The sequence below is a fragment of the Manis javanica genome, chromosome 10 (genome assembly GCF_040802235.1).
Source record: "Manis javanica isolate MJ-LG chromosome 10, MJ_LKY, whole genome shotgun sequence".
NCBI classification, from domain to species: domain Eukaryota; kingdom Metazoa; phylum Chordata; class Mammalia; order Pholidota; family Manidae; genus Manis; species Manis javanica.
In genome coordinates this window covers 35,075,832-35,089,007 of record NC_133165.1, presented here as the reverse complement: position 1 = coordinate 35,089,007, position 13,176 = coordinate 35,075,832, and the positions used below count along the sequence as shown (strand labels likewise).

At 46.0% G+C, this 13,176-nt stretch overlaps 1 protein-coding gene across 1 annotated transcript; it reads left to right on the top strand.

The window, feature by feature from the left end:
- The first annotated feature begins 963 nt into the window (after positions 1-963).
- On the top strand, positions 964-12,399 carry RHBDD2 (rhomboid domain containing 2). The gene is made up of 4 exons (XM_017654514.3): positions 964-1,226; positions 3,216-3,623; positions 9,007-9,157; positions 11,442-12,399. The coding sequence occupies exons 1-4, from the start codon at positions 1,049-1,051 to the stop codon at positions 11,797-11,799; spliced, it is 1,095 nt and encodes a 364-aa protein (XP_017510003.1). The 5' UTR covers positions 964-1,048; the 3' UTR covers positions 11,800-12,399.
- Positions 12,400-13,176: the final 777 nt, after the last annotated feature.

Below are 13,176 nucleotides of genomic sequence, written 5' to 3'. Positions count from 1 at the left end.
TAAATATATGCGATATTCATTTAAATCTGCCCCATTGCTTTATATTTGTATGTGGAAAATTATACGGCGGTATTTTAGTACTAAACCCAAAAGATAAAAAGAATCTCAGATTCTCTTTCTGACGCTCATGGAACACAGACACTGCCAGAACTCCAGAGGGGACAGCGTAGGGCCTGGATGTCCAGCACAGGGAGTGGAGCATTTGTTCATTTTCCAGTAGCCTCTGTGGCCCCAGGTCAAATTTACATACAAGTAACAGTAGGCAGGATTCTCAGGAGAAATAGTGGGAAAAAAGGCAGAAATTGGGGTCTAGCAAACTCAGATTTCAATCCTAGTCCTACCACTTCCCAGTTGTGACCTTGGGCGAGTTACCTCACCTTCTGAAGCCTCTGTAACCGGGGGAAACTATACTCCAGTTGTCTACCTCAAGTGAGGGCACTTTCCAACTTGAAGCGCTGAAATCGACTTTCATTATTAAAGCCTAACACTTCAGTTCCTTCAGTGGAAGTCCTGTCATCTCCTGCCCCTACCTCTCCAATCCAGCCACCTAAGCCTGCCGCATCTGTACTCTGGCCAGTTCCAGGCCATGACAGTGGAAGGACCGGAGTTTTAATTGTGTCTTTACCATTTAACTCAATTACTCAGGACCTCCCCAGACCTCAGTTTCTTCATTGGTATAATAATACCAATATAATGGGGATAAACAAGATGAGGGAGGGTTTGCGTGCGAAAAGGCTCTATAAGCCGCAAGGCACAATAATCATGAGACATCTGAACAGAGATGCAGAGAGCCCAGCATCTCCTAAGGCCTTAAGTGGCCGCACACCACATTCCATCGCGGAGAGCTGCGCAGCCAGAGAGCGCGAGCCAGACTCCTGCTCCTGGGCTGGCGGGCGCGACGGGATTGGGCAGCTCGGCGCGGGGCGGGGTCTCTGGCAGGCGGGGCTTCCGGCCGCCTCATCCGCTGTTGCCAGGGGAGACAGGCGCAGGGAGGAGGAAGCTGCCAGGACTGTCGTAGCCGAATCCGGGCAGCGGAGCGGTGGCGGCCATGGCGGTCTCTGAGCTCGGGTGTCGGAGCTGGTCCTTGTTCCCTGAGGTGCCATCCGCCACCTTCTTCACCGCGCTGCTCTCGCTGCTGGTGTCCGGGCCCCGCCTGTTCCTGCTGCAGCCGCCCCTGGCGCCCTCGGGCCTTTCGCTGCGGTCCGAGGCCCTGCGCGACTGGCAAGGTGAGCCGGGGCGGGCCGGGACCCTGGACTGCGACCTCCCAGCACCCGCGCCATCGCGCTTCACCTGCAGCCACCCGGCCCGCACCACCGTCCTCCCCACCCGGAGTACCAGCTGCATATACCACGACTTTGTGGCCCCAGAGCCCCACCTTCGTCGTCACTGTAATCATTTCCGACCCGAATTTGTTCCCTTGCCTGGTCAAGGCCCCTACGCCATTCGCTAACAAACCGGTTTCAGTCACCCATGCTCGCTGTCCGAGGAGCATTTTTCGTCTCCCCCTCCGTCGTCACATACCTACGTCTGCTTTAGGGCGTAAAAAATTTCTCTAGCGTCTTTAGACAATTGAGCTTCATCTGTGGCTACCCCTATAAGCACCCTGGCCTCTTGGGTTTAGAATTTCTTCTGCCTATTCATTTATATCTTAATCCTGACTCTGATTCCCAGCTCATGGGGACATGGGGTATCTTTGCCATTTGAGAGAGGTGTTTAATCGGGGGAGGATGATAAATTTTTCAGACCAGTTAGGTATAAACATCCGCTCATAAAAGAAATTCCTAGTCTCTGTTTCTTCCCCATTCTTTCTGGGGAAGAAAGTGGGAAATTTGTATAGGTGTTGCTGTTTTGCAAAGCACACTGGACATGTATTAATTTCATTTAATCCTCAGGATGATCCCATGACGTAGGCTTTGTTATTGCCCATTGTTTTAATGAAACTGAGGCTTATATGGAGAATCCCAGAACTACAATTGCAATAAGAATCCAGATTTTTATTTTTTGTGTGTGATGTTTTGGAACGGGAACCTTGGGGTATATAATCCCCAAATGTATAAAATTGCTTCTAGAACCTTCACATTTATACTATACTTGGAATTTCAGTGTTGGAAGTACTCAACAAGTAATGAAGTGCTCTTCAGATAATGAAGCCTTACAGAGATGGCCTGACTGAGGTATATGGTTCTTAGCCTGCCTCCCTGCTCAGATCTAACACTGTTCCCCCCACCCACCCTACGAACATAGAGTACATCTGTCCTCAAACAGATACAAAGTGCCAGCTAAACTGAGCTCCCCCCGCTTTTTTTCTTTAGTTCACAGCTTCTCTGAGTGTGGGGTTCATGGGTATATGAGTATTCAACATGTAAGAGACCTTCGAAGGCCTTAAGTGTAAGCCTTTTACTTTACATTGATGAAACTGAATCTAACAGGGGACATGACTTGGCTGAGCTCAGCCAGCCTGAACATGATAGAGCCAAAATTCCTCTCTAAATCATTATTACTCCAAGTCCAATATTATTATCACCTCACTGGTCCCCTCAAACCAGTGTTTTGGCCTGCAGGGACAATAAAAGTATATAAGAAATGACTGCTTTTAGAAAAACAGAAATGAGATTCTTTGCTGTCTTATTGAACAGAAAGCAACACTATACCTGTAATATTGGATAAGCACTTTAAAGGAAGACCTCTGAGTTCTATATTCTAGTATTAGTAATAGTTTTATAATCTTTATAGGTGCAAAATAATTCACGGTCCCTTTTTTCTTCCTCTGAACAGCCACTATGGAAGGAGAGGTCAGAATTACAACCGAGGAGACTGGCATACAGAGTCTTAAGTGACACCCACTCAATCCACCCTGAAGCTGTTACAATTAATTAACCCTCAAACTGCCCGGTGAGATAGGTCAGTATAAAAAAGGATTATAAAGCGCATTACAAGTTCAAAGACCATCCCATGCTAAAAGTATTTTTTTCCCACGTGGAAGCAAATCACTGGTAAGACTTGCTCCAGGTGTGGGAAAGAGCAAGTATTAGATATTCACACCTCTGCGTTGAGTCTCAGGCCCTTCATTGTTGCCTGCACTGCTTATCTTGACTCGAGATTGATTTTCACTGGCACTGAGAGCCAGCTACTCCCCTTTCCTAGGTGGGTTGTAATCTGGCTTTCCCTCCTTAGAGTAACCCATTGTCAAGCCTCTAATCCAGATCCCTCTGCAGTTTACAGGCTGGTGACCTACATCTTTGTCTATGAGAATCCAGTCTCCCTGCTGTGTGGTGCTATCATCATCTGGCGCTTTGCTGGAAATTTTGAGAGAACCGTGGGCACCGTCCGCCACTGCTTCTTCACTGTGATCTTCGCCATCTTCTCCGCTATCATCTTCCTGTCATTTGAAGCTGTGTCATCACTGTCGAAGCTGGGGGAAGTGGAGGATGCCAGAGGTTTCACCCCCGTGGCTTTTGCCATGCTGGGAGTCAACTCTGTCCGCTCTCGGATGAGGAGGGCCCTGGTGTTTGGCATGGTTGTGCCCTCAGTGCTGGTGCCATGGCTGCTGCTGTGCGCTTCCTGGCTCATTCCCCAGACCTCTTTCCTCAGTAATGTCTGTGGACTTGGAATTGGGCTAGCATGTATCCTTCCTAGAAGAAAGTTGTAGAACAGTGACATGCCGAAGGGTGCACCAAGTTGGAGGGTCTTAGGGGTGAAGCAATAGAGCCATGAGCTCAGATGTAGGTAGTTTGGGTTCTAGCTTTAGCTTTGAAAAAACCATGTGGCCTTGGGTAGGTCACTTCTTTTCTGTAGGCCAGGATTTCCTCACCTGGAAAATATCAACATGGCTATCTCCTCACATCAGTTTAGCACTGACTGTTAGTGAAATTCTCTGATTTGATCTTTTTTCTGTGTAAACCTACATTTAACTAGTTAGGATAAGAGTTTTCATTGGAAGAATCTGAAACTCATGAGCAGGAGATAATCCATGAAAGAACTGGGAGACAAGTTTGTTTCTGGCTTTGTTTGGTTTAGTCTTTTTGTCAGAAAAAACAAACACTTTTTTTAAAGGTGGAATGGTTTAACCATATGGGTGGTAAAAACATAGGATAACCCTTACATCCTTTGTATATTCTGGCAATTAGGGGGAAAAAAATTCTAAAATACAAAGTGGGTTACTTTTTTAAACATCAGAATTGGTTGTGTTGGGGATTAGACAAGATACATTTCTATAATCTACTCCAATTTGTGATTCTATGAACTATTGGGTTTGTAGTTTATAAACACACATTGATAATGTAGCTATTACTTATTTTTAAATATTAATTTAAATTCATTAATATTAAACCTCTTTTTCTAATGTGAAAATTTTAAACTATAAACTCCCCTAGAAGCACTGCTTTTAGCTGCATCCCCCAAATTTTGGTATGTTGTGTTTTCATTATCACTCAGTTAATGTTTTCTAATTTTCCTTGGTATTTCTTTGATCCAAGGGTTATTTATAAGTGACTTACTTGATGTCTAATATTTGGTGATTTTCCAGATTTCTTTTTGTTTCTGTTCTCTAATTTCATTTCATGTTGTCAGAGAACATTATTTATAAGATGCAGTCCTTTTAAATTGTTTCTGGCCCAGCATTTGATATACCTTGGGGAATGTTCTATGTGTACTTGAAAAGAGTGTGCATTCTATAGTTGATAGGGTACAGTGTTCAGTATATGCCAGTTAGGTCAAATTGTTGATGTTGTTCAAGCCTTCTGATACCTTTTATACTTTTTCTATCAGTTACTGAGAGAGGATTGTTGAATTCTGTAGTGAATATTGTGGGTTTGTCTGTTTTTTCCTTTCAGTTCTCGTCTGTTTTTGCTTCAAGTATTTGAAGCTGTATTACTGGATGCATACACATTCAGGAGTGTTATATCATCTTTAGGAATTCATCCTTGATCATTATGAAATTGACCCCTTTTAATCTTAGTGCCCTAAAGTGTTCATTGTCTGATATTAATATAGTTATTCCAAGTTTCTTCTTTCTTAAAATTCAGATTTACATGGTATATATTTTCCATGCTTATATTTTTAACATGTTTGTGTCTTTGTATTTAAAACATGTTTCTTTTAGATAGCATAGCTGGATCACCAATCTGACAGTCTCTGCCTTTTAAATGGCATATTTAGCCCATCTACATTTAGTGTAATTATTGATCTGGTTAGGGTTAAGTCTGCCAGCTTGGTGTTTGTTTTTCTTTGTCCCAGATGTTCCTTTTTTTCTCATATCCTGCCTTCAGTTAAATCATTTTTTTAGTACTTCATTTTCTCCTCTTTGCTTATTAAACTATACCTCTTTATTTTTTAGTGGTTGCTCTAGAATTTAAAATATGCATATTTAGTTTATCATAGACTATTTTCAGGTAATATACCACTTCATATACAACACTGTACATCAATGTGTTTCTATTTTCCTTCTTTCCATCCTTTGTATTATTGTCATACATTTTATTCCACATGTTATAAACCTCACAATACAGTGCTATTACTTCTGTTTTAAACAGGCAATTATATATTTTTTATAATTTAAAAAGCAACATTTACCCACATATTTACCATTTCTAGTCCTCTCCATTCTTTTATGTGGATCCAAGTTTCCATCTATTATGTTCCTTAAACATATACTATTCCTTCCGTGTACAGTGAGTATGCTCATGACAGATTCTCTCGGCTTTTGGTTTTCTGGAAATGACTTTATTTCACTAAATACAGACTTCTAGCCTTCTTTGATCTCCTTTCACTTTCAAAGATGTCATTGTGTGACTTCTGGTTTGTTTCTGATGAGAAATCAGTAGTCATTTTTATTATTTTATTTATTGTTTCCCTGTTTTATTCTTTCATTATTTTCTCTGGCTCCTTTCACAGGTTTTTCTTTATCACAAGTGTTAGGCTTGTGCCTTGGGGTCGTTTTCTTTTTGTTTACCTGCTTGAAGTTCATTGATCTTAGATCTATGAATTCAGAGCTTTCTTCAAGTATAAAAAAATTATTTCTTCAAGCATATTTTTCTGTCCTACCTTCTCCTCGCCTAGGGCCAATTACACATATGTTAGACTACCTAATATTATTCAGTGTGTCACTGAGGCTCTGTTTATTTTTTATTTTACACCTTTTCCCCTCTATACTTCAGTGTGGATAGTTCCTGTCACATTGCCTTCAAGTTCAGTGATCTTTTCTTCTGCAGTAGCCACTCTGTTGTTAAACCAATCCAGTTAGTTTTTTACTTCTCATGCTATGTATGCAGCTCAGTAGGTTCCATTTTGCCCTATTTTAGTTTTCATTTCTGTATTGATATTCTTTCGCTGTTACTTCATTATGTTTGTTTTACTTTAAATGCATATAAACCTATGTATTTCTAATAGGTGTCTTAAAATACTTGTTTGTCAATGCCATCATCTGTATCATTTCTGGATCTGTTTCTTTTAGTGATTTACCTACTGATTATGAACCCCATTTTTTTCTTCACAAGTCTTATAATTTTTTATTTTATGCTATACTCTGCAAATGCTGTTATCAAGGGCTGAATTTGTTGCTTTCCTTTAAAGTGTATTAATTTTCTTCTGGTAAGCAGTTAATTTACTTGTTAAGGTGTTACTTTTCTGGAGGTGTGCTGAATGCCCTCAGTGTTGAGTGAGATCTCATTATTCTCTCTAGTTAGAACATGGTAAACATGTCCTCCCTGTGTGAGCTCCAGGAGGTGCTAAACTTACAGCTCCCTGATCATTCTTTCCTTGTTAGCTATTCTTTGCCTCCTGGGGAGTCACAGCCTATGTAGGCAACATTAGTACACATCTGCTGAAGACCCAGGGAACCCCTATCCATGTTTCTGGAGCTCATTCTCTGAGCAGCTCTGACTTCCCCATTTTTTTGACCTATTAATTCCACTTTTTCCTCTCTGAACTCTCAAGCTCAGCAAAAAATTCTGTACTCTGTTTGGATTCTGTTTCCTGTGCTGTAGTTTGGAAAGTGCCTCCAGCAGAAAGGCAGCTTATCTTGAGACTCACTTCATTTGTTTCCCTTTTCTTAGGTATCACAGTCTGGCAGTATTTGTTGTCCAAAGTCTGAAAACAGTTGTTTAAAATATTGTATCTTGGTTTATAGCTAATTATGGGAAGAGTACTAGTCTAGCGTTACTGTCTCAACAGAGTCCGAAGTGGAACAAATTCTTGATATCATTCTAAAGTCAGCTTGCACAGCTCTTCCTCCCTTACAGCCTTGGTCATCACTTGGAATCAGTATTTGGAAATATATTGTCCTCCCTGAGAGAATTTAGAAACTGCAAGTGTATTTTTGGTTGTCACAGCAACTAGGTGCTTAGTGGCCAGTGGCCAAGGATGCTGAATATCCTGTAATGAGTGAAGTGGTCTAGCCCAGCAAAGAATTACCTTGCTCAGAATACCAGGAGCATCCCAGACACAGATGCTGCCTCAAGAACAACTGTCTCCTGACGCTTCTCTACAGCCTTCTCTCCAACCACCCCCTCTTCTAGCTGCTGCTGCTCCCAATTTAGGGTTCAGCATACATATCCCTTCTCTAGAGAAAGCCTTCTCTGATCTCCCTGGACTAGATGAGGGGCCCCAGCATGGTCTTCCATAGATAAGCTTTGCTTGTCACTCTTAGTCTATTGCAATTACATACTCCTTGTCTAGCACTTACTCCTTAGTCCCTGGTATATACCAGACGTTCGGTAAATGTTTGTTGGGTGCACAGAGGGATGGAGGCTGACTTTTTTATTTTTTTGGTATCATTAATCTACAATTACATGAGCAACATTGTATTTACTAGACTCTCCCCATCATCAAGTCCCCACCACATACCCCATTACAGTCACTGTCCATCAGCGTAGTCAGATGCTACAGAATCACTATTTATCTTCTCTGTGTTGTACAGCCCTCCCTGTTCCCCCTCCCCACATTACATCTGCTAATCGTAATGCCCCTTTTACCCCCTTGTCTCTCCCTTTCCACCCATCCTCCCCAGTCCCTTTCCCTTTGGTAACTCTTAGTCCATTCTTGGGTTCTGTGAGTCTGCTGCTGTTTTGTTCCTTCAGTTATTTCTTTGTTCTTATACTCCACAGATGAGTGAAATCATTTGATACTCATCTTTCTCCACCTGGCTTATTTCACTGAGCATAATACCCTCTAGCTCCATCCATGTTGTTGCAAATGGTAGGATTTGTTTTCTTCTTATGGCTGAATAATATTCCATTGTGTCTATGTACCACATCTTCTTTATCCATTCATCTACTGATGGACACTTAGGTTGCTTCCATTTCTTGGCTATTGTAAATAGTGCTGCAATAAGCACAGGGGTGCACCTGTGTTTTTCAAACTGGGCTGCTGCATTCTTAGGGTAAATTCCTAGAAGTGGAATTCCTGGGTCAAATGGTATTTCTATTTTGAGCTTTTTGAGGAACCTCCATACTGATTTCCACAATGGTTGAACTAATTTACATTCCCACCAGCAGTGTAGGAGTGTTTGGAGGCTGACTCTTTGTGGCTGCCTGATGCAGAGCAGTTGACCAAGGTGCCATTGTATCACACTGTAGGGAAAGTGCTACCAGAGAGGTCCACATGGCACTCACTTGGTCACCTTGAGGCAAGGTGCCTTCTATTTGGGACAAAAGTACAAGAAGATGTCAGTCCCCCTAGAGGGTATCAGGACAGCCTCTGGCCTCAACATGCTGCAAGGACAAAGTGAGAGCTGGCTTCTGAATGATGGCAGGGCTCAGAGGACAGGTGTCCACAGAGAAGGGGAAGTAAGTGCCTGCGCCTCTGTGCCCTCCTCTGTTGCTGGTTGTGTTCTCTCTGAGCTGCAGGGGATAGAAACTCAATTTTTGGTTTCCCTGAGCCTGACCCTCAGTCAGAGTTGATGGTGGGATAAGCACTACTGCCCCTGGAGAGTAAATGTGGGCACCTTATGATCTCTAAAGCCCTCCTCCCTTTAGCTGCCTCCAATTTTACTTAACATGCCAACCTCAGATGGCCTCACATACTGCTATTCCATCGACCTCTCAGAGCGGGTAGCACTGAAGCTCGACCAGAAGTTCCCCTTCAGCCTGATGAGAAGGATTTCGGTGTTCAAATATGTCTCAGGCTCTTCAGCAGAAAGAAGGGCAGCGCATAGCCGGAAGTAAGTTACAGAACTTTTAAATCTTACTCAATGCAATTCCAGGGCCTGTACAGGGTGTGCCTCGTACAGTGCAACGGGCTTGGGGGACTGGGGTTCGGCGGGAGGAATAGGGTGTGGGCAGCCCTGGGCCAGAAAATCTGCACACATTATCTTCTGAACACTCTAGATTCTACCCAACTGCTCTGAAGCTGGGACCAGTGGGAGTGGGAAAGGGAAGGCATGTGAAGCCTTTGTACATGATCCTCAGGAACTCAGGGCAGCTGTGGAGGGCATGGCCATACTCGGTACTGATGAGCATGCTGTGCAGGTCAGATTGGGCCCTGGAGCGTAGCACTGGGGTCAGCGCAGAGCCCACCCAGCTGATTGGTGGCTTGGGATGCGGCACAGCCCTGACCTAAGAGGTAGGGTTTGCTTGGCTGCCCAGCCAGACAAGGTGTCATCATTTACCATCTCCCAGGCTCAGGAACTCTCAGGAGAACATGATAGGCCAGGCACCAAAGCTCATGCAGCCCCACTCCTTCCATTCATAGAGGAGGCCCAAGGAGGATAAGAGTCTTTGTCCAAGTGACACAGGCAGGGAGGCCCAGGCTAGCACTAGGTCACCTGCTCATCGCCCCTCACTTCCCCCCGCCCTGCACTGTGGCTCTGTGCCCCATACTCATTTTGTCCATGCTGGGATGGCAAAGCATAGGAGGCCTCGTTTCCTTCCACAGCCCCTCCAGAGGAAAGGAGTCACATCGTGGTGTGTCAGCGTGCTTTGTCAGCGGCCCTTTTCTGCCTTCAGTCAGTTATGCTCTGTGCTGGCCAGGATGCCGGACTTTGGCTGAATTGGCCTCCTTACAGCTTATTAAAGGAGGTGGGCGCTCCCAGCTGCCAACAGCTCAGGGCCCTTTGACCATTTCTCAAAGGCAGGGAAGGGTACTGGGAAAACAAATGCACACTTACCATTTTGCTTCAGACAAGTAATTCCTGGAGTCTAAATATGTGGCAGACTTTGAATTTAAAGTTAGGTTTTTTGGCTCTTAATTCTTTTAGAATCTAGGGGGAACTTAAGGGGTCCTCGGGTGCAAACTGCCACCCCGTGAAGGATTCCCTCTGTGAAGGAATCAGCAGCACAGCTGGTGGTGGTCTCCCGGCATTACCTCACAGCCCCCGGTGGCTGGCGGCCCCCCTCTAGTCAGGCCGTGACAGGAAAGTTCTTATATACTGAATTAGAGTCGCCTCTGAAACAGGGACTCCTTGGCGCTGAGTCTGGTCCTGCTTCACCATGACTTGCAGATGTGGGTTGGGGAGATTGTGACTCTGTCACTTCCTTGTCTTCCTTGTATGGCACAGTGCTGGATCCCTCACTGTCCTGGCCTGCTTTGGACAAGCATCAGCAGAACCTGATGCTTCGAGTGGCCTGACATTGGGACACAGATTGCATTTGTGTTTGTTCTGGCAGTTGATGTGGCTACCTGGAGAGCTTTGCCTCCCTGGAGGCTCTGGTGAAGCTTCTGGTAGGCCAAAACCTCTATATTTAAATAACCCCTAAAGTGCTGTGAAGTGTCTTTAACTGTACTTACACAGCTGTTGTGTAAGGTCAGGTTTTAATGGAAATGTATACAGATGCTGTCCAGTCACCTAACAAAAACATCAAGGGTACTGGCATTCATTCTGCATATTTGGAACTGCTCAAAAGTTCAGAGGATAAAACCTGTCGGCTGTATCTCCATTCACATGGTCCCAGCCCTGTGTGTCTGTGGTGGGGTCTTTAACCCTCTACACAGGCAGCTCCCCTCATCTGTTACTTTGGTTTCTGCCTGCCAAGACTTCCAGCTGTGAGTCTTCATTCTGGAAGTCATGGGTAGAAAATTGCATGACAGAGCCTGGGCCCAAGCCCTGTGTTGGAGCCCTCCCGCCCTCCCCAGAGAGAGGGGGTCTGTTCTTGTTAATAGAATTGCTGAGCCAGCCTCAGAAGCACTGACTTCTCTGGCCTGGTCTCCCCTCCATCTGGTTTGCAGACTGCTCTGAGCAGGTTGCACCTCAGCTCTCAGTCCTGGGCCTTAATCCCTTAATCTTACCATCCTGCTACAGGAACGTTCATGGGCCCTTCCCTCTCTGGGCATCTTGTTTTCTGTTTGAGGTCTTTCTGCCCACGTGGTACTTGGAGCTAGTTACAGAAAATGCCCAAAGTGTGTGGTAATATAGCGCCTCGAGCATTTCTCATGTGGAACCACAGCCGGGGTGCCTGGTGCCTTGGCATTACTAATGGATGACCATTTTCTCTCTTGTTCCATTCTAGGCTGAACCCTGTGCCCGGCTCTTACCCCACACAGAGTGGCCACCCTCACCTGTCCCCGAGCTACCCTGTCGCCCAGATGCAGCATGCCAGCGGCCCGAAACTAGCTTCCTGGCCAACCTGTGCACCTGGGCACATGCCCACCCTGCCTCCATACCAGCCTGCCTCCGGCTTGTGTTACGTGCAGAATCATTTTGGCACAATCCCTAACTTCTCCGGGGTCTACCCAGCTTCCGCGGGTGCCTCCCTGGGGGTCCAGCCACCTGCCCCCCTCAACTGCCCTGGCACAGTATATTCTGGGGCCTTGGCCACTCCCATGGCTGCAGGCTCCAAGGAGTGCTCAAGGGTCCTGATCCCCTGACCAAGAATTTCTAGGAAAGTTTCCTTGCATCTTGGCTTTCTGAGGAAGATCCTCTCTGAGCTAAGATTTTCTTGACAAAAAAATTATTTATTGAACACCTCTATGTGCCAGGCTCCGCGTTGAGTACTCTGATGTGTGTCCCTTCTTCAGTCTCTTTCATCCTCATGACAACGTTGTGAAGTACACGTTATTGTCCCCATTTTAGAGACAGAGAAAGCGAGACGCTCAGTGATTACGTAAAGTCAAATGTTCTGTAGTTGTACAGCTAGGGCATTCGACTGCAGGCCCAGGGCTCCTCCCCACCGTCCTGCCTCCCAAAGAACACACAGGAGAGGCAGCATCAGTTGGCGGCAGCAGCCAGTGGCTCGTTTCAGCTCTGTTTTTCCTTCCCGTCATTGTGTGCACTGCTTTGTTTATAGCATCCGTGTGTCTGTGTCTGCCCTTCAGGAGCTGGTGTGCTCTGCAGTTCCCAGGCCCATGTGCTGTCTGTCCCCTGCAGTGACCCCGTCACCCAACTCTGCCCCAGAGGCAGCAGATGGGCCAGTGTGAGCCACATAAGCTTGTTGTTTACCTTTGTATAAAGAAACGGCCTCCAGTCTGCCCATGGTGTGTCATGTCTCTGTGGCCTGCCTGGGGACTGTGGAGCAGGACTGGGGCCGTGATGATGATGGGTGTGATGGGAAGAGGAGGGGTGCTTCAGGGTTGAGGCTGGCAACTGCTTACACAAGGCAGGGACCTGTCATGGGAATGGGCTTGCAAAGGGAGAGCCAAGAGGGCAAGTGGGAAGCTTCGGCAGCCCGAGGTGATGGCAGCAGGAGGCCCCTGCACCCCTAGGGAGGAGGGGGTGTTAGCTGAGAAGGGCTGCCTGGCAGGACCTTACATCAGGGGGCACATGGATCCTGGCAGCAGTAGTATCTGATGCAAGAGCATAAGCGCCAGCCTCTGCCTGTCATCTGTCTGATCCACCATCGGGGTTTCCCATGAACCAAATTGACCAGGAACCCGTTGGCAAGGGAGCCCAGGACATGCTGTTTGCAGGGGTCAGCCCCACTGATGCAGGGCAGGGCAAGGACAGGAATGTGACTGAGCCAACAGGTGCCTGCAGCCTGAGGAGAGCTCAAGGCTTCTGATCAGCCATCAGCTGGGGCTCCTCAGGGTATGCCAGCCTGTAGTGTCCACACAGACATCCTAACACATAGCCTTCATTTATTCCAGGAGTTCTGTGGCCTCCTCTGAACTGGCTTTTTAATGGTATTAAGCCCTGGGTATTAGAGATGGATAAGACTCACCCACAAGTCCACCCAGCCCTGGGCAGGGCACTGACAAGCATATACCTGGGTGGCCTGCTCGGGGTGAGGGGGATGGAAAGTGAGGCTG